Source organism: Bombus vancouverensis, chromosome 9 (assembly GCF_051014615.1).
Source record: "Bombus vancouverensis nearcticus chromosome 9, iyBomVanc1_principal, whole genome shotgun sequence".
NCBI lineage: Eukaryota > Metazoa > Arthropoda > Insecta > Hymenoptera > Apidae > Bombus > Bombus vancouverensis.
The window spans coordinates 15,586,842-15,609,376 of record NC_134919.1 but is presented as its reverse complement, the minus strand read 5'-3'; the positions used below and the strand labels follow the sequence as shown (position 1 = coordinate 15,609,376).

The window sequence follows — 22,535 nt, the reverse complement described above, 5'->3', positions numbered from 1 at the left end:
CGCCTCGAGACGAGTTGTGTTATTTCTGACTTTCGATGGAACGAGATGCATCTTAACAATCTCCAGTTCCATCTTCTATTTGTTTCGATTAATTCACAAATATATCGCAAAGCAGACATGTTGAAATTTGAAATGCTATGTAGTATTTTTCGTCATACTGCAAAGTACCTATTTTCTAGAGAAGGAAAATCATAATAACTCGTATGTAGAACCTTGTCATTTTTGCAATAATTTTCTGCTTCGTTAATTTTCCGCTCCCAATTCTTGCCAAGATTTCTACCCATTGATCCTCGAATCTCGATTTTATCGAGAAAATTATGACTGAAACGAGGATGACGCAAAAGACTACAACGCGATGACGCTTATGAATTTGTTTATTAAACAAAACATCTAGTCGCGTTTTTAAAAAGCCATCTGCCATTTGAGCGGGAAAGGTTAGAAACACAAGACAGATGAGTAAAGAAAGAAAAACTGTTCGACGAGAAGTAATACACCGACCCACTGACATTTATCCCTTGTTATTCGTATTTATTTTAGTTACACACATCGACCCACGGGAATTATTTTTTCATACATCAAAAGCTGGCTACGTCGGCTTGACACGTTGCGGCAAGAAAAGGGGGCAAAAAAGGAAAAAGAAAAAAAGAAAAGGTGAAATAAAAATGGTAAAGAGATTTTTTGCTTGCCGGGATGCTCGATGTGTGTAACCGATCGATCCTTTTCTTCTTCGTCGCGTACCAGAGGCTGCCAACCTTTGCAAAATTGAAATTTCTTCCTACTGTTGAATATTTAATTCCGTCACAAGCTCTTTCTTTGTATAAAACTGTAGAACGTGATATCTAACGTTCAACCACGTAGAATAAAATCAGAAGAACAAAACCACACGCGTCCCTTGCGCTGAATAACGTATCATATATGAAACATGCTCTCGCGCGAGGATAACCGACGAGCTTTGCTTTAAAATCGAGACTTTCTGCGTCGATGATGTTTTCTATAACCCTTGAAATACTTGTACAATCGATAGAACGTGCTGCGAATTATTCGATCGATCCAAGTGCATAGTAAGTAACACCTTTGATGCAAAGCGAAGGAGACAATACTTGTTGCGAAAGCGTTGCCTAACGTCGTTTATAAGTAGTGGATAAACACCGATGCAGATCTAAAGTCGCGTGAAACGTGCGTTTGGTGTGCAAATCGGATTTTGCACGATCGCAAATTTCGTCGACGTTGCTTCTGAGATTTCACGCGATAAGAGATCGAAACCTGCGAATAAAGTGCAGTTTTAACACCTTGACGCGCCAATATTGCACCGATGTTTGGTGTTTCAGAAGTTTTTGAAATATTCAAGTTGCTACTTCGAAACTCGTTATTTCGATAAATGGATCCGAGATTTTTTCATACAAAATAAGTCTACGATCTTTCGTTTCAAAGCAAACGATAAAGTTCGGAACAGTACTCGGAAAATTTCTTCGCTGAAAATACTTCGAACGAATCTGAAGAGAATTTGAACGCAAATAGATCGAGACAGGTCGGAAAATTTATTGTCAGATCATCTTTTGTCGTAACCAATATCGGGCTGGTATATTGTCGAGAGTTAATAATTACTTACCGCGAGCTTTTTTTCGATTCGTAACACCGACTAGCGCGAACTCGGTTCATCAGCGGAAATCTGCGTGTCAAAGAAAACGCGATTATTCTACCCCATGATCCTGCAATCGCTTTAGACGATGCACCGTTGAGCCAAAGGCTGTGCATCGTCTGGTTGGCCGCAAAATGTCACACGGTTGCCAGTCCCGTGCGATACGGCCAGGAAAAAGGTCGTGAATCCTCTGATGCGCGCGTAACGCGGTAAAAGGGAGGCTGACGTGCATCCGGATCCTTGGGTTGCACTTTTTGTCGCACGCTGGATTTAGCCGGCTCCGATCCAAGCGGCACTTTTGCCAGAGATCGCTGCCGGTTGACCCACTTCTTTCGTCTCCCGCGTGTCCCTAAGGATCCTCCAATAAAAACTAGGCAATAGTAATTGCCCAACTATTTCAGGGAACTATATCCCCGAAAAAAAAATTCAAGATCGAATATATTGCTGATACTTGCACATTACTTCGTAGAGTCGTGTATAAAAATTAAAACGATTTAAAAGTAATATATTGTAATATATTTGTTAGAAACAGGTGTGTTACTAGGAACAGGCGTGTAACAGGAAATAACTATACTTTCTATAATATTTAATAACATTTAACGATATTAAAACCTAATTAGAGACAAAGTTCCAAGTTCTTTTATACATGCAGCGTTCTAATTTAATTGTCAAAAGATACGAAAATTGTAATCTTCGCATGGTTCTCGTAATTCCAAGTCTAAAGATTCTACTTCTAAACGCGTATTATTGTTCAGTTCTTCGTTATTCATTCTTGTAACATCTTCTAAGTTCGATTCGCGTGAAATGTTGCGCGGACAGGTGCTGAACGATGCAGTTCAGGATCTTGATGTACGAGCTGTCGCTATTTTCGAGCGTTAGTAATGTTTCGCACCTCGACTTGGCACTTTTCGATCAGCTGGTTCGCGAGATGGAACTTCACAGTCTAATTAGGAGTTTGCTGCCACTTCGAAATAACCGTGGCTCTTTTGCGAATTTCAGAGATACGTTTCCTACGTTTCCTTAGAACCAAGGTTAGCATATATCTGTCTCAAGGCCTTTAAAATTCTGTTGACGCGACTAATCTTGCATCAGCTTCTGGATACTTCGACTATATTTTAAATCATGGTACTTGAGATATTTTCGGCCATCGTAGATCCGACATAAACATTCGAGACAAATACAAATTTTATATAAAGCGTATAGAATTTGGAATATGTTTATTTTAGTGGAATTGTCTTTCTTTTTTGGTGTACTACTTCTTAGAAATTGGGACAGTAAATGCTTTCCATTGTATTAGGTTGTCTGAAAAGTTTCTTTCATTTTACGAGGAAATGATAGACGCGCAATAAATAAATCGTTTTTTGTTTTATATTATTTTGTCGAATTACGTACGATCCATTTTGTTCTGTTCTGAGATAAACACCGCGACGTTTCACAGACTTGGTTTCACGTTTCTATGAAGGTGCATTGTTGTAAAAGACACGTTTGCGAAAGAGAGACATTTTTCGGACAACCTAATACATTTGGAGAAAATCAAGGACATTCTATGTATTCCGCTTAAACAATCTTCGATCTATAAATTATTTGAACAAGAAAACTACGACAGTTTCGTTTCAAGATTTTTGCAGTTCAAGAATTGATAATCCTTGTAAATTTGAAACAATGCGATCAATTTCTTCGATTAAAGACACCATATATATACATATTTTGACGAAACTACGCGCGATTAAAGACTAATCCAGGAAACCAACACTTTCTATGCATCAACCTAACGATATTCCAAAGGTCACCATTTCCTCTACAATCTCGTACGCTTCGCATTCCCTAGGAAATTACCAAAATCGTTCAACCTGAAATTTCTCCAACGATAGTCGACCGACGTCCTATTCGCCTTGAAACTGTTCGCAAACTGTTAAAGAAACAAATCACAAATGCGCCCAGTTCTCTGCCGGTTCGCGTTACTCTGCATCGAAACTTGGAAATACTCTGCGTGAAGAGGGAAAGAGGTGACGATACGGAAGAGGAAAAGGTTAACCGAAGGGAAAGATGTTGGCGAAATGTCAAGAAGTAAATCGTGGCCCACGTGGCATGTTATCGTTGGCTGCGCCTGTTTCGATTCATCCGACGACGATAAACGCGATCGCGAGACATCAACCGGGTTTCCAGTACGGTCGTGCGAATTTTCGGGCCCGGTCGCGTTACAACGCTTGAATTATGCGGCGCGTGGTTATTTTCAGCCGCGGTTCAATGAGAAAACCGGTCTGTAAACGCGGCCCTCGCATTATCCTACGTCGCATCTTATCAAGGTTATACCTCTCACGCGCCTGCTGCTATCGAGCAATAGAATAGAATCGCGAACCGTGTAAGAATCCAATCGGTGTAAACTGTAACAGCGTTTTAGTTCTCCTTTCTTCTAGGTGTTAAGCAGGACAAGGGTAAAGGGTGTTTGTTTTTATCGATTACGTTCATTGGTCCATCTCGTTTTTTGATCTACGATAACCTTTAAATTCGAAGGTCCTTTAAATCCTATGACAGAGCGATCTTTTCGTAGTTAAAGTAATAATTTGAAGTTTTCAAGAATCGAAGATTAATTAACTCTGCGCGGTTCAAGAACTTTGGCGCTCTGTCGCATAATTATTTATCGACTAACAATATCAACGTATTGACTAGTTATAGGTTATAGATTTCTCTTCTTCTCTTCAGCTTTCACGTACAAAGGATTAAGATTGCAAGAGCTCGCGCATCGCTGTACAACCTTGCTACCCTTACGTTTCTAAAATGTAGCCATCCTTTTCTGACTATAAATATTTTTTAACAAAATCGTCGGTAGACTTCTTCTTAAAAGAATGTACAGGAATAAACACGGTGTTTTTTTAATCGACGATGAAAGCTTGCAGATTTTGCCACCAGTGTAGAAACGTATAGGGAAATCTCGCCGTAAAAACGTTAGAGAATTTCTATGGTAAACACTAATTTTCATAGATCTCCCCTCTAATTCTAGATGATTGTACGACCTTGGCGGATATAAAGCAAGAGGAAGCAGTGATTTCACTGATCTCCGTTCTTATTTCTTCGTTAACTGCTCGCGAACTTCCTTCGAGTTACAAAACACTACGCTTCTTTTAATAGCCTCCTTTTTTTTTATCATCTTATGAACTAACGGCTGCTACGATAACCTCGCTTTCTATCGAAGATCTTGCAATATTTCTCAAGATCTCAAGGTTACATGGTCTTCTTTTGGTGAAACAAACGGATAGATAAAAAGAACAACAAGACGAATTCGATCATACCATAATGCTATATCCTCCGATTTTATTGCAAATTTAACGTTGCCTTTATAACGTTGTGTTTTACGCAGACTTTCAAACATTTTCTTATTACGTCCCTCGATAAAACTGTACGAAAAATAATACAGTAAATTTTTAATAATCTCGACATCTCCAAATTCATCGTCCGATGCTTTTCATCGTCTATCGTCGAAGTAGATGGTAAATATTTTGGATCTCGGCTCAAGGTTTTTTTGTTTTTCTTTTTTTTTTTTGCTGTATGCAACGACTCTGTATGTTTTCAACGAACATTGCTTCGATTCTTATTCGTCGAACGATACAGCTCTATGGTTGGGCGTTACAAGCGTAACGAATGGTTAACGACGAGGTTAAAGCGCGAAAATTCTCGGCAAGATTGTTTCGTCTTCGAACAGGGAGCAGTCGTTTTCGATGCTGACTTTTCCGCAATAAAACCGAATGGACGATCGCGCTATTTCGGATCGTCGCGCTATTTTCACGACGACGAGGCTATTTCGACTGTGTGCTGCGACTCCTTCGATGTTGTGTTGTACATTCTTTCGTGTCTGGCCCCGTGTTGATGCTCCTCGAAATCGTTTTCAAGTTTGAGGCCGCGCAGGATGTTGTTCGGCTCGAAAACGATGCATCGAAAATCGATACAATGGGAACAGTGGAACAGGATTCTAGAATTTCTTTTTTAAGTAGGATTTTATACTGTTTACGGCGATTAACTCGAAAACAAGAGCAATGAAACAAAACGACGATCATTTCAATTGATAAGATTCCGACGAATTCATAGTTTACGTTAATCGTTATTGCTGTAATTGAAATATTTCTATTTCGTGCTTAAATTATAGTCGAATAAATCGTAACTGTATCGCTTTATAACTTTCAAATTCCTGGCGCATTTTCTTCGATCTACTTCATCTTTCTATAAATTTTCTTCCATTTTCTAACTACGCGTATTATATTGGGTTGGCAACTAAGTGATCGCGGATTTTGTCAATACCACCTAATGACAAAATCCGCGATCACTTAGTTGCCAACTCAATACATCTAGTCCTCTAAGTATCAACACGTTGACTTCAATTTGAAGTTCATTGACTGTGATTCTTGCTTATTGTTCATTCCCACATGACACGTAGTTTAGCTTTCGAAAAATGTTGGAAAAATATGACGATATTCTCTTGAAAAAGTACTTTTTCTAAACTCACGTAATCAAAGTTGAATATGAACGAATGGAATATGAATTTCATGAAATAATTGTCGTTTCATAATGGATTATCTACTGATGTTTTGTTAGAAATTCATCGATGATTCTCATACTTTTGAACGCGGATACGCAACATACGTTTATTAAAAAATAAAATTCTTCAACCATTTCATAACGCATTTAATACTTGGTAACGTTACCGTCACGTAGATCAAAATATCGAAAATCTCCTCGAACACGATTGTTTACAGAGTTTAAATCATTCGATTAATTTGCTGGTACGAGCAGCCTCGCGTGAACTTACGTAGCAGTCAACGTGTTGAACAATCATAACTGTTTCATAAAATTCTTTGAATAACAAAACCTTCGAAAATTATAGCACCGAGCATGAGTCCATTGCTTCGTGGAATCGATTTACTATTTCATCTTTTCCTTATTTTTCTTTTTCTTTCTTTTTCCTTTTTTTTTTATACGACTCCAAATCGTTACTATACCTTCTTACTTTCTACTTGTACTTTACCATTCTGGTTTTCGATTGTTTCTATGGGCGGTGTGATGTATAATGCAGATAGAGATGGCAACAAAGTCACAACCGTGGTGGCTACACCTGGTGCTGGTCCAGATCGTCCCCAAGAGATCTCCTATACAGACACTAAAGTAATCGGTAACGGCAGCTTCGGCGTTGTATACCTAGCGAAACTATGTGACACGGAAGAACTGGTCGCCATCAAAAAAGTTCTCCAAGACAAACGATTTAAGGTAAGAGAAATAGAAAATTCCTCGATAAATAATTTCTTAATAATTTCGACACACCTTCAACCTCTAACCGATACGACGAACTAAACGCGTATTAATCGTTGAATTAATAAAAAAATAAATTCGCAGATCCTCTGATGTTTCTCACTACGATTTGCAATTACAAAGTAACGTTCAACTTGAAATTGAAATTCGACCGATAGAAACTAGTCGTCGTTCGTACCTGGATTTAACGATCGGATTGACCAATCTGTATTTTTCTACAGTAAGAAATTAGCAGAAATTATAGTGCAGAGAACGGACGAAGGTCTGGATAGAACGAACAGATTCTTTTTCTGCATGTTGGAAATATATAGGCTGTATGAAGGCTAGAGATCATTTGCCAACGCGTATTATAGTAATTCGTCGATTCGAGGTAGCTCCGATTCGGAAACAGAGGGTCTGCGAGGACAAGCCTATACTTAAAAGTAAATTCTCATTTTTTAATCCTCGAATGCGTTTACAAATTCTGCTGTATCTTTCTATAGTTTTTACCTTTGATCGATAGTCGTAGAGATAAAACGAAAAGGAAGGAAATTGTACGAGTAGAGATAAATTATCGCTGTTCGATGAAATTGTTTAATTCGTCCGATCCGAGACGACCGTATAATATCGTCGTATTTACGTATCGATAAAATTAGATTTATGTTTTGCGAGATTGCAATGTTTGAGAAACGATAATCCACGACCTCAATCTCCGTATTAAATCTCGGGAATGTAACAACAAACGTGCTTAACAACGATTCTAATCGAAGATAAGGGAAACACCGTCGTCGCGACGAAGTAAACACGAACGAGGAACTACGTGAATTAATCGGATTTTCCCTTCCTTTTATTTATAGAACAGGGAGTTACAAATCATGCGGCGTCTCGAGCACTGCAACATTGTAAAACTGAAATACTTCTTCTACTCCAGTGGCGATAAGGTAACTATTTGTTAAGATTCTTTTTAACGATAATTCCGTACACTCGATTGAAATTTTGAACGTTGAAGCAATTATTGTTGGACGTACGATCTACTCCATAAGAAAGTGGATTTTTCTTTTCACACAATGTTTTTTATTCGAACGTTTCTTGCGTCACGCAAATTATTTCCCTTGATTCTTTCTCTCTCTCTTTTTTTTTCTTCTTTTTCTTCGATTATACTCACGATATACAGATATTACCTAAAAGTATTTGGATAGTAACAAAATTTAACCGTACAACGATATATCTGAGTTAATTACGAAAGAATTGAGGAGTACAAAGGAAGAATATGATGTCGTATTTTGTGTCTTTTTTTTTTTACAGGGAAGCAGTTTTAAAATTCGCTCAATCCCGTGTTATTAAAATTGTCTTTTTTAGACGATTGATCCTCGAAGCTAAACGAGATTTTTTATCCTCTTCAAAATTTTGTAAACATCACGTTAAAATATCGTTTGCTTTAATAATTACGTATAATTTTGTCGAGCATTTTGAGAAAACAAAAAAAAAAAAGAAAAACAAATTTAATTGATTTTTGAGCCGCAGTTTGCTACTGTTCGAATACTTTTGGAATTAAATGCAGTAGAGCGATACTTCTGATTTCTCTCGAATGATACACAATGATACAAAACGCCAAGTATTCATTGTTAGTTTAATGCATGCGACGTTGTTGTGTTATTTTGTAGAACATCTTAAACGCAACTAATCCAGTTTTTCATGTGGACGTAAGTGAACAAGAGAGTACCCAGTAGTTTTGACGGAGAGGTCCTTTTTTTGAGAGAATTTAGGCAGTTCCGCTTACACGTAGACAGATTAACGACAAAAAAACGATAACACGTTTTTGTTGTTATGTGTCAGCCGCGAACATCGTAGAACACTAAATACGAAGTCTATAGCCTGAGTCAAAGAACTTCGTTGCTCAAGGCCGCCAGCCCCGTCACCAATCATATTGGAAACTCTACCCTCACCCCTACGAATCATAGTTTGGTTCCACGTGTGTTGCACAGTGTCAATTATTTCTGGAATTTTATTTTTTCTAAATAGACTGATTTTATATAGAGATGCAGTACGATGCAAATGTTTTAGGCCATCAATGATAGCGAGCTTTATTCAATCATTATATTTATCAATCGTATTTTTAGAAAATATTTACGAGCGAGGAAGGAACATTAGGAAATTAGAAAATTGCGTCCAGTTATTGCCTAAATGTTATAAAACGCGCGTTTAGATAGATTTTAGATGAGCCATCAATCAGAACGGAGTAAACGAAAAATGTGATTTATTTGAAATACTGAAAACAAAATATCGAATAGTAGAAAATAAATTTCGATGATTGTTGAAAAATTATTCGACAAGATCTAAGAAACAGTGAAATACCGTTATTATGTTTTTAAACAAATTACCAGTAATTTTTTAATCGAACGTCTGCTTTATGAAGTAACGACAAATCTAAAGTGACACCGAGAAATAAAAAAATAGAAAAAATTGTTGTTCGATGGGTGGCCTAAAACTTTCGCACGGTACTTTATAATCGTTGTTCTTGTTTTTTTCTTAACTTTGAGTAGTGGAGTGTATCCTTGAGTGACTATATTTTTGATTCAAGCTGTAGTAGCTAACGCAGCTTGACTAGTTATAGAAAATAATCTTCTGGAGTTGCGTGTGCACGGTTCAAAGGCACTTCGCGTAATTCGTCATGTAAAATTCATGCCGATCGATTTTCTACGATGAAACAAGCAACTAAGCCGTGCAAAAGAATTTACTCTCGAGTCGCGTGTGCCTTTGAAACGGTACACCTTCGTATGTCGATGGTGTAGATTCGTACTAACAAAAGACTTTGCGGATTTCTTTTAGAAGGACGAGGTTTATCTGAACCTAGTGTTGGAATACATACCTGAAACAGTGTATAAAGTCGCTCGGCATTATAACAAAAGCAAGCAAACCATACCGATAAATTTCATTAAGGTAAGCTGAAAATTACAATAATAATCGTTGAACCACTACCGCAAGAGGTTTTATACATGAAGTAATAATTTCAAATAGAATACAGCATAATTCTCAATTCGTTGAAAAATAAATAACCAAGACATCTTTAATTCAAAAATATCATTATCTTTAATCAACCGTAATATACCAGCTCATACATATAATACGAATTCGTTTCATTCTACAGAACGACGTGTCATAGATTGCAAAATTACTCGATCTTACATATAATCATATGACATACAATAATTATCCATAATTATCGATAGACGCAATTAAACCGTAGACCAACTAAAGCTTTCCTCGTATTCGATTCATCAGTCGCTATAATCGGAACATTTTTAATTTCACATTAATAACATTCTAATATCATTTTTTGTGATATATTTCCAGTTGTACATGTACCAACTGTTCCGCTCTCTGGCATACATCCACTCGCTGGGGATCTGTCACAGGGACATCAAGCCACAGAATCTACTCCTGGACCCAGAATCCGGTGTCTTGAAGCTCTGTGATTTTGGCTCTGCTAAACATCTGGTCAAAGGAGAGCCTAATGTGTCTTACATCTGTAGTCGTTATTATCGCGCACCCGAATTAATCTTTGGTGCTATCGATTATACCACGAAGATTGGTACGATTACTTATGTATTATTTTTATTGTTAACATCATTCAATTCTAGTTAATTCATTGAATGGTGTACTGTAGACTGTTTCATGTGCCTAGCAGAATACCAGTTTGGTTAATTGTAAATAAAAGGTTGTTTAACCTTCTTTGAACGTTCGAATTTTATCAGCTTAAACTACGTACTTGAAGGTATTTTAGTAAATTTTTATAAAATCTCCTACTTGTTCGATACGTACGAAAATCATTCCAAATTTGAAAGATATTGGAGCGTGTAAAAACGTAGGCTATACACGATATGTACAAGCGCGCAAAATATCCAAAGTAAAGCAGATTGCTATAATAGAATTCTGGATATTTGAAAGTTCGAAAGTCACAATGTGGAACGTCAAAACTATCCGACAGCCGCAGCGTGAAACGTTAAAGGCAGTGCGTATCGTAACAGAAAATCAAGAAGACGACTTTACCCATATCCGGGATATTGATTAAATAGAAAGGACAGCAGCCAGTCGTTTCCGTAGCCTCGACTCGTACAGATCTAAATACATCGTACGTGTAGAATTGTATAGAATGTATATAGAATGTACGTAGCATGGACAAAGAATCATGCAAGAGGAACAGAATCGACCCCGTAACAGTATTTGCGGTTCTATTTAAGTTCCGTTTTTTAGTCATGCTTATGAAAGTATAAATTTGCATAAACATCCGCAGTCTATTTATTACGTTAAAGATTGAAAGATTGGCTGGCAATGCGTCAAGGCACTTTACTTATATGAATATGATAAACTAGAAAGAAATATGGCACACAAAATATATATAAAATAAATATAAAATATAAAATACAGGAAAAAGGCGGGACAGAAAATAGAAAGATTTATTCTTTTCTTTCGTTTATATGTCTAATTAAAAAGTTTTATCGTGTTTACAGATGTGTGGAGCGCAGGCTGTGTAGTAGCGGAATTGTTGCTCGGCCAACCGATATTTCCCGGAGATAGTGGCGTGGATCAACTGGTCGAGATCATCAAGGTGCTCGGCACACCTACACGTGACCAGATACGTGAGATGAATCCCAACTATACCGAGTTCAAATTTCCACAGATTAAGGCGCACCCGTGGCAAAAGGTAGCCTATCATCTGATCTACTCGTTGTATTATGCGCTCTTTGTGCGCAATACGTTAGACTGTCGAGACGGGTTTTCGTGTAGCTCGTCTAATTTCGTAACTGCGTACTGCGTACATGTTTGGCGGTTTCGTGACTAACGGGGGAAACAGATGATCTGGTTGGTGTGCTCTGATTTCAATGATTTAGAGAATTTATAAGAATAGTAGGTCTACCGAGAAACAACATCGTTTGCATAGATATTCGGTGATTTGCCAAATGTTATTTTCGTTAGAAATTATATCTCGCAGGAGTAAAGATATTTCATTTAAAATTGAAATATTTAATGTCTATGCAAACGTAAAACTAGCGTAGAGAAAGAGAAAAACGTAATATCTAAATCAGTGCACGCTCTTCACATGATCCCTTTGCAAGGGAAACATTATTGCGTTAATAAGGTTTCTTCTGACCACATTGTGTGAAAAAAATTGTAAAGAATAGCGATGGAATCGTTGAAGGGTAAGGTCTTGTTCCGCAGTCTTGTTCCTTCTAACTAACAAATCGGCTCTAATCACATTCATCAACACATGGTTACTCGTGGTTACAGTTTATGCTTCAACGAATGAGTGGACTAAAGTGTTCCACGGAGCACCAAAAGATTAGAGTAAGTGGTCCCCTGTTCAAAAAGCAATGTGTCTTTATCATTTACTGGCTGGCAAATATTCCTTTTTTTTCTCTCTAGCCCGTGATATTACTAACCAGTATAACCAACATTTTCAGCATCTGAAACGGTAAGAAATAAGCTGGATACGATGCTCAGTTACCGCTGTGTCGAACGGAGGACGACGAGCCTCGACGATTGAAAAAAACCACCTTCATTTCGATTCTTCGCATCACAAATCGCTCGACGTGCATCTTTTCTCGAACTCATGTGTAATATCCATTTTTCTATCTCATAATCGTCATCATCATAATCATCATCATCATCATCATCATCATCATCATCATCATCATCATCATCATCCACGTTACTAACTTTTTAAATAGAAACAGATCTGTTCAAAATCTCGGTGTATCACTTACTCTAATGTTCTGGTGGTGAACAAAAATATTTTTCACTGACTTGAAAATGGTATGCAGTTATTCTTTTCTTTTTTTTCCTTTTCTTTCCATTTCATTTCTTTTCTTTTCTCTCTTGTACATTGTAAAGAGCGACAACAGACTGTCTGCGAAACCAACTTACCGTTTGTAAGATCTAAATTTATCATCTCTTTCATTTTCACGCACTGCTTTTGTGCCTGCCGAGTATCTTAATGATACGATTTTTATGGATCGTTAATTTCATGTATCGAACGATCTTCCTCTGTACGAATTATATTCTCCTGGAGTAAACACATTTTATTAGAGAACAGATAAAAAGCAGTGAACATCGAATGAATCTGACTTCGCCTCCCGAACGGTCAGCTCCTCGGGTGGATGAACTTTTATACGAGAACAAATACCAAAACCGAAGCGGTTCATCACTACTAATATCGATTGTAATACACCTAATATACACCGATCAGATACGAAACTTCAAACGAACTTATAAGCGGAACGTATTGCTGCCGTTTTTTATTGCTTTGTGGTATAGGATTTCGTTCAGTTTGTGTTGCTATGCGATTTCTTATGGTGGAGGTGAAAAGTTTTTTTTAAGTCAAGGCTACTTCCTGATCATCCACTTTTTCGCTATAAATCTCTCATAAAAATATACATTTGCATGAACACGCACAATCTAATAGTGAGTATATTGAGACTACGTAACCCTGAACAGACGAACAAAAGTTCTTGCCTCTACTGTAAAATCCTCGCTACTGTAAAAAGTGGGCAAATCCCGAGGAATAATTTTTTCTTTCTTAACGAACCTTCGTCCAGTAACAGAAATTAACATCGAGAAACAAGATCATCTTGAGATTTCTCCTTGTTAGCCACAGATTAACCACGAAAATTTTACCAGGACAGATCGAAACTAACGACGACGATGATTACAGGTGTTCAGGGCACGCACACCCCCGGAAGCGATGGAGTTGGTCGCTGGACTTTTGGAGTACACGCCATCCGGCCGGATCACACCGTTGGAAGCGTGCGCTCATCCGTTTTTCGACGAACTTCGGGAGCAGGGGACGCGATTACCAAATGGGCGAGAGCTTCCCCCTTTGTTTAACTTTACAGAGTACGAGCTACGAATTCAACCGTCGCTAAACTCGATCCTAAAACCGAAGTATATGCAGACTTCGGAAAATCCTGGAGGCCAGTCGGAACCGGTCGCGGGGAGTAGCGGTAACTCTAGTGATAATAACGTGAACACCAACACGCTGTCCTCTTCAAAGAACACAGACCCCGGCCAGTCGAACATGGCTTAAGCTGCTTTCTATTTTTAACGTTTAATTAAACAACAAACGATAGAAAACACGGCGAGAGAGTGAGAAAGAGAGAGGGAGAGGGAGAAAGGGAAAGAGAGAAGGAGAAAAAGAGAGATATAACGATAGAAGGAGAGGGAGCGAGAGTGAAAAAGAAAGGAAAAGCCAAGAATTCGCGTGTTAGAAACTAGCCTTAAAAGAAACGAAAAAAGAAAAAAATTCAAGTACGGTATAGCAAGGACGAAAAAAAAAAAGAATAGAAGGAAGATTGATATTCTTTTGAGGAGGATGTCCATAGACGATATAACATACACATAACACAAAGAATCCCCAATTGTAAATTTTTTTGAACTCTATGCAAATGGCGATACCAGTGTGGTATTTTAAGCTTTGTTCGCTTGAAACACGAACGACGAAATATTATAGGATTATTGAATAAAGAAGATGAATAGTTCCCCTCTTTATAACAATTTTGCCTGAGGACACCTCGAATTCTGAGTGGCGTGTGCGAACGCTTGATTGCCACCTTATTGCCAAAAACAGCATAACAGACAATTCAATTCAATGTATATATATGTTATAGGAACTGGCTCGTAACCTCTTTTAATTGATAATTGCTATAAACAAAGAAAGAAAGAAACAAAACAACAAAAAAAAAAAAGAAAGATAATAACGAACGCGAACTTTTTCTAGTTGAAGACAAACCAAACGATGTGTAATCTATGATACACTATGTCTAGTAGCGCGTTACGTTGCTTGCCTCGTCGTCATCTCATAATTCGACAACACACACACGCACACACACGCGCGCGCGCGCGCACACACACACACACAAACAGATACACGATCATCGCGATTATTAAAGAGATACAAAAGCCACCTGCCTTTTGACACGGGCTTCGACAAATTTTAGTGATTCAATGAGAAAGAGATCGCTAGATTCTCAGCTTTCGCGAAGAACAGTATGGATAGGAACCGAGACTCGGACGTTTCCTCTTGAATGCGTAACAACGAACTGGAAAAAGGGAAATGACGATTACAATACTTATCATTATATTGTATTAAAGAACACGCATGTTACATAGATAATATTCTTATTGTGTTCAAGATTCAAGCGCCGATCGATGCTGTCGCAACTGATAGGGAAATTTTCACGCGGAGAATGTCACGATTGAACACCAAACACACACACATAAACACACACGTTAGTAATTTGCGTGCACAATCTCTATTTATCGTAAGACGAATTTCCGCGACGTGAGACATGCTGCGTATACCAGCACAATTAGCAGATGAAAAAGGAGAAAAATATGTCGGAATACGATCCTCTATTCAATGAATGAATCAACTCGATTTATTCGTCGCGCGTTTATCATTATATATTTCTGTCGTTGGTCTTACCGAACCCTCGGCTTCACCGAGCGATATTTTTCACCAGACGCGACAAAGCTCTGCGCATCAGAGAGCGATTTTCTTTTTAAATGGCCACAAGTTGTTTTTTCTTACGCCTGAAGTGCTTTAGTTTTTCGACAAATTTCGAATGTCCTCTTCTTTTTTCTGTATCAGCGTGTGAACGACAGACGGATAAAAAAGTAAGAACAAGATTTGTAAGCAAATTATGAAGTTATCCTTTCGTGCGCATCACTTAGCATACTTTATATGCCCGCGATAGAGAAAGCGCAGTCGTACGAGGCCTCTGAATTTCTTCGATCGAGATTGTTGAACCTTTTTTAATATCTAGATCGCTGTCTCGTCTATGGTAGTCTTGGAGAATTGTAAAATGAAAGAAGAGGTGTACGAAGGAAATTTGTGCATTTTGCGTGATGAATTTCAATTCTGCGGAACGGTAACAAAACGAAAGAAAAGAACCCCCGAACCCTTCCGGGCATGTCGCGCGTGACCTAGCCGCCATTTTGCACGTTTCTACATATCATATCGCGCCGCAAGAAATCAGAAAAGAGAGGCTGCCGATGAAAGTCCATACCGAACGATCATTTAGTTCCTTTCTTTTTTCTTTTTTTTTCCTTTTAAAGAGAGGGAAAAGACGAACGTTGATTAAAAGAACAGGGAAAACGAAAAAGAAAGAAAGAAAATAGAATGGTAGCAGAGTGAGAACGTGGGTGGAAGTATGAGTGGGAGAGTGAAAGGGACAGCAAGCGAGTGAGAATGGGAGAGAAAGAGAAATGCTAAGACATTTGTTTCAGAGTTTTAACGAACGTTGATATGATGTAGATTACGTTTTTAAACAATTAACACGGACAGTTTCCTTCATTACTAGCTGAACAGTTAGGTGAATTTATCGATTTCGTTTTTCCTCTAGTCTAAACGAAAACGGAGGGAAGTACATGAGATTTTTGATACACGATCATGAAAATTACGAAGACGAGTCTTTGCGTTCTGACGACCGAAGGATAATTTCTCGTTTTTGCGTTGAAAAAGAAAAAACAGATATGTGTTCAGATATGTGTCGATCGTGGCACTTTTAATAATGGTGGTATCTTTCCAGCACTTACTCGCACATAAATCCATACGTATTAAGTATATGCTAACATAATGGTCGCCTCTTCATTTTTTGTTTAAAATTATACAATGTATTATTTAAATAATTATATAATGATTCGTTTCTTTCAAAGTTTATGAACTTCGTCACAAAAAATTCTTTGATCACAAAAAATTCCAAGTGTACATTGGAGATTCCATAGGCGCCATTAGTTTTGCGTTTGCTTAATAATCGAGCCATCATTTTTCCGCCGTGAGACAACGGATCCCTTGAAAGAAACATTAGGCAAGCTATATAGCTGTCGAGGACACTTCAGAGAAGCTCGAACAGATTACATACGCATGCGATATAGTTTTCATATATGATTGAAAAGAAGAAATATGTAATTATTGTAGATTTAAATTATTTATATGTTCAGGCAGCAGCTGGCTTGATGTATCTTCGTTCTCCTTGTCAACCGACATCTTGAAAAAAAGGAGACGTGATATCCGTGCGTAAAAACAAGAGGAAGAGTTATCGACCGAACAGGTTCAAACGGAGATTATTAATTTTGATCTTCCCGACTGATGAGAAACCGAAAAATGGTCACGAATCTAACTGTGAAAGGTAGAACAAAATAAAATAGATAAAGAGGAAACAAGAGTAAAAAAGACGAATGTGAAAAATTCATGGACAACCTGAAGTATAAATTGTTGGTTAATTGTCGTGATTATTCGATTAATAAAGAAATTCATCGATTTAGTTCTAATCCAGTCTTTCACGTGTTCTGCGATTTTGCGTGCTTTGAACATTATTTTGTTACCAGTTAGAGAAGGCAGAAAGTTGATTCATAGTCTGAGAAGAAGGAAGATATGATTATCATGATATGAGAATCGTATATGATTAAAGGGATGAAATCCACGTTAAATTAGGTGAATTAAATTGTATTCCGTGCAATTACTAGCGAATGGACACCGACATTTCCTTATTTTGCCTCGTTTTCTTTTTTTTTTGCTTCTTTCGAGAGACTCTAGCGTTATTCGATTACAAACATACACGCAAACATACATTACACAAACATTTGCAAAATGTAGGGAAATCATCAGGTGAGGGAAGAGCCCATGTAAAATACTGAAAGTCTATATATATAAATACTTACATATATGTGTGTGTATATAATATACATATACATACGTATAGGTATATACATATGATACGTGCATACGATTCAATTACGTATATGTGTGTACATCTATATAAATATGTAGATTAATTTTTAACGATAGCAGTTAACGATATTGCTGCATTGTTGTAAAGAGAGAAAGACGAGCTGAATGGAAGATGCGCGTGAGAGTGTGAAAGAGATGGGAGCAAATGAAAGTGACATGGAGGGAAACGCGATTTAGACGGAGAGAAAGGGAAAAAAAATGATTAATTGACTCTTCGAGAACAACTATATTCGTCGTTTGCCTGACATTTTCATCACCGTTACCACTACAGAGACCACCAGTTTTTTGTTCTTTTCTTTGTCTTCTTATTACTATCATCATGTCGCACCGTTTCGAATCACCTAGTAAATAAATTGTAATAATTGTGTAAAGAAAACAAATTAATAAAGTAATTTAATATGTATATATATGCATATATGTATGCGTGTGTGGTGTGCATATGTATATACGTGAGAAAAAGGGAGCGAGAGAGAAAGAGAAAAAAAGAAGTTAACTCGCAAGAGGTATACGTATATTTAATCGCTGCTGTACCGATCGAGCGAGATTTAGCGATGGCTTTCTGTCGTTAATTAAAGCCACGAATCAAATATTTTGCGTTCGATTCGATGCTTTGGACGAATCACAAATATCATAAATCTATGATATCCTTATCAAGTGTCTCTGTGGAACAGAAATGATTATTTGATCATGTATGAAGAATTAGAAACCTCCTTTGAGAACCACTGAGCTTCGAACATGGAATTAGAGATTATCGTCATGGGCTATCCCTGATGCTCCAGTAGCTACTTCTATTTGCAAAAAAAAAAGCTACTATCTTTCCGCTGATTCCACGGAAATTCCAAGATGGACCATTAATCGTTCGTATTATTCACGAGAAACAAAAAAAATTAAGTCGAGAATTCTATTCGAATTGCACGTTTTGAACGATCGTGGCTAAAGTAGCGTAGTTAAGCACTGTATATGTCCGATATTGTACGCTTGATGAACAGCAAACGCTTGAATTGCGATGAATTGTAGTTTATTGTTACGATTAGACTGCGGATTTTTATGCATTCCTACAGAGTTTTAAAGATACAAAGAGATGCACAGAATGCATATAATGTACCGAAATATATAAAGCATTCAAAGTAGTAAACTCGTTGTAATTTTTAATGGGTAAAACGAATCTCTATTTAAGTTTTATTCTTTTATTTGTGTCCACGAAAAAGAAAACAAGCTTGCATAAAAGTTGCAGTCTAGTTACGATCATTTCCGATTTCGTACCGTTTCGTTTTAGTTCTTCGTATCGTACGAACTATGACGGTGGTGAGTAATCGATTTAAAAGCAAAACGAGGGGAAGAAACTCTGTATCTGTAAATTCATTTCACTGCGGAGTGTATATATATATATATATATACATATATATGTGTGTGTGTGTGTGTATATATGTATATGTGTATATATATATATATATATTACGATATTTTTAAGAACAAGTATGTTTTAAATTATAATAGTGATTAATTTAATACGAAATTCGTCAATAAATAAACGAATTATATTTGCTTCCGTTTTCGATTGGTTCGAGTGGATGGTAAACAAAAAAAAAAAAAAAACTGTATTCTTTTTTTACGAGTAATTTCGTTTCTACACGAATGTAAAGTTTGAACGAACGACGCAATAAAAATTTCGTATTAAACTTCACGTGTTATAGGCTCAATGTTATCAGTACTCTTTGTAATCCTGGGAAACTAATCTCATTTTCTAACGTGTCTCTTACGTTTATCGTGTAACATCTTCTTTTGTTACAAATAATTACAAGTCGAATTAAAATGGCAAACAGCTGTACGATATAATTTCCGATTATTAACAATCTCATTGATAAACGTGGCACCATCGTTCGAACATTTCATCGAATCTATTTACGAGTATTTTTTATTAGTAAGCATTTTTTTCGTATGATTTCCGATACATGCGACTAATTTAAGAGGCTGATCAACTAATTTACACGATTCCAAAATCCAAATTCCAATATTTGGTCGGTTCTGTAATATCTTTGATGAAACGACTAAGTTGTACCTATCACGCTCTAACAGGAAAATAGTCTATCGCAAGACCCGAGCTTGTACTTCATTCTAAACGACAACTGTTCTAGACGTTCCACTTTCTCTGGTCCATCTTCGAAACGTACTAGTAGATTCCTGATTCGTACTAGTAGAACTAAAATAGTTAAGACTTTAATCAGCACGCATCCCTTTTCCGATCTCGATCACGAACAGTCGTGCATGTACATAAGGATGAAATTGAGTCCCTATTTTACGTCGTTTAACTCTCAATTGGTACGATTGGGATATAGGTGACCAATAATAGCTTGGATCGAGTGGCTTCATTATAAAGCACTTTATCTTAATTTCTATTCTATGTTTTACACGACATTTATTGCGTAAAATACGAAATATAAATGAACTCAGACGTTTTGGTTAACAAACGAATTTTATACTGTGGTAAAGATATCGATAAATGTTGCGGAATTTTTTCGGATTTGTTCGTGGTTCGGTATTACGAAACAATTAGGTTTGAACACAATAAATTAAAATTTAATTTCACTAAGGAAAAGTGACCTAAGTGAAAAATCCAAACTATTATCGGGCTCGTTCGAGACTCAACAGTATCGATCGAGAGTTAGCATAACGCTTTTTTTAACGACAATCGAGAGGAAAAGGTGAACCCGACGAAGCCGAGTCTTCGAGACTTTTTAGTGGAAAATTTTTAAGACGGATCTTACGACACACACACGATCGAATTTTTATAAGCTTTTTACTTTTGCACCACACTGGCGATTCTGTCCGTACCACTTCCACGCGTTTTACCTCCATTAAAGGTAAGAAGCGACGAATCGAGAAGGAAAAAGTCGAGGAGAGTAAAAACCATCGCAGTCGATCGATATTTAAAGACACTGCTACTATTTTCGCAGTTAGGGACAGCGATTCCGAGAGATAGGGAGATATTTTTCGCGAATAGAAAAAAAAAGAAAGAAGCAGTGGCAATATAAGTAGTAATGTAACGATAATATCTCTCGTTTCTACGATGTATGTATAGTCAAGGATATAGTCGAGACACGTACGTGTTCTCGTACGATTCTTATCCCTCTGAGATCGCCCTTTGTACAAACCTTTGTTTCTCCCGTGTATCCATACGCTTGAAGTACTCGCTTGTAGGAATGTAACCATAGGACATCCTCTTCAGAAGTATATGTACTATAAATATGTATAATCTATATACCTTACTGACCTGCCCAGGAAAGAATCGACCATTAGTTTCTCACCTTCCACGGAGAAAAACGTTCCTTGGCGTGGATCGTCCGCGTTATTCTTGTAAAATTTGTCTTTCCCTTTACTTCCTTTTCCCATCGTATCGAACGATAGCCGAATTCCACGATACTCGGGAAAAGGACCGTTATTCGATTTTCCGTATGAGATCGGCTAACTATTCTCGCGTGGTATTCACGCCAGAATCGAGTTTCATGCGGAAGACTCGTAGGCGATCGTCCTACGCGATTCTCTTCCCCGACTGTATCGCTCTCTATCAAGACTTCCTGTACTTGATTCGATCACGTGGCGAAATTTTAGCGAAAGAATACGACGAACAGGTGTATAGATAGTAGAGACTGTGCGTTAAGACGAGAACGAAACGCGAAGAAAACGACGAGAGTATGATGAGAACGGTGGGACGAGGAAGAGGAGGGACTAGTCGTGCAATGACGTCGATCAGAGATCGTACAGTCGTCTGTGAAATGAGTGCTTAACCCATTCCGGTATGGCCATGTACTATAGTCGTATACTTAAGCCTGCGAGCCAAGTATAGTCGCGGATGTGCTTTTGACGAATGTTGACTGTAATCAAAGGTCTCGTCAGACTTCTCATTGACTACAGTTCGCTCTTCTAGGTCTATACGTCGGCCAAGATTACCTTCTACGCTGCCGTCGTTTATAGTCACCATGATGGTCGCTTGTTTCGGGTGACTATAACCTAATCGTATCAAATACAGAACACGTACCGGTTACGGTGACTTGCACGTGCGACTCGAGACCTTAAGTCGATTATAGTCGCTGATCTGTTATCGGCACGGTGAATGCAACCGTTCACCCTTACGATTATAGTACGGAATTAAAGTCTTTCATCTAAGTTAACTCGTCGGCTATTAAGTCGACGGTCCCTGCGTACTTATATACTTTTTGACTGTAAGCCGATTATAGTCGGCCGCCATTATACGCTTACTTAAGCTGCAAGTTGAGTATAGTCAGCGGTGAAGCGCATATTTAGGACGTTGTTGACTATAGTCATACTCCCGTGCTTTGAATCTCGAGAATTGCGCGCGACGATTATAGTCAGCAAGCCGGTACGCTTTTATATTCGCTTGCCGACTATAGTCGGCCAACCATCGTGAGCACTAACCAATCATTCGTCGATACTATAATAGAACTGTAACGATTCAGCGAGCTGTAGAAATCTCGTTTTTACTATACATACTCTGTAAAGTAAGCAGCAAGAGAAAAAAAACGTCCATAACGCACTATTAATCATCGACAGCACCGTTCACACCAGCGATGAACCGTAAAACGCCATACCGAGAGGGTTACTCGTTACTCACGATTATAATAGGAAAAAATTGTGTTAATATATATATATATATATATATATCATATCATATATATATATATATATATAGATAATTTGTGAAATGGAGGAAGAAGAGAATCCGCGAACGTACGAAATGTGGTTAGCGTGAGCGATTCGAGGAAACGTGGAGAAGAAAACGAAGCGGAAGAGAAAGGGAGTAGCGTAGTTATT

The 22,535-nt window shown here is 37.7% G+C and overlaps 1 protein-coding gene across 7 annotated transcripts in view; it reads left to right on the top strand.

Annotated features, from left to right (window-relative positions):
• LOC117158776 (glycogen synthase kinase-3 beta) overlaps nt 1-14,113 on the top strand; it is a 57,245-nt gene extending 43,132 nt beyond the window's left edge. For 5 of the 7 annotated variants that reach the window (XM_033338045.2, XM_033338043.2, XM_033338048.2 and 2 more), the window contains 7 exons: nt 6,705-6,895; nt 7,774-7,857; nt 8,581-8,619; nt 9,746-9,856; nt 10,271-10,508; nt 11,428-11,621; nt 13,629-14,113. In XM_033338045.2, the coding sequence (XP_033193936.1) occupies nt 6,705-6,895; nt 7,774-7,857; nt 8,581-8,619; nt 9,746-9,856; nt 10,271-10,508; nt 11,428-11,621; nt 13,629-14,000 (1,229 nt within the window). In that variant the 3' untranslated portion in view covers nt 14,001-14,113. Of the gene's footprint in view, nt 1-6,684; nt 6,896-7,773; nt 7,858-8,580; nt 8,620-9,745; nt 9,857-10,270; nt 10,509-11,427; nt 11,622-13,628 lie in introns of all 7 variants that reach the window. The other 2 variants (XM_076621660.1, XM_033338041.2) reach the window with 2 other exon arrangements.
• Nucleotides 14,114-22,535: the final 8,422 nt, after the last annotated feature.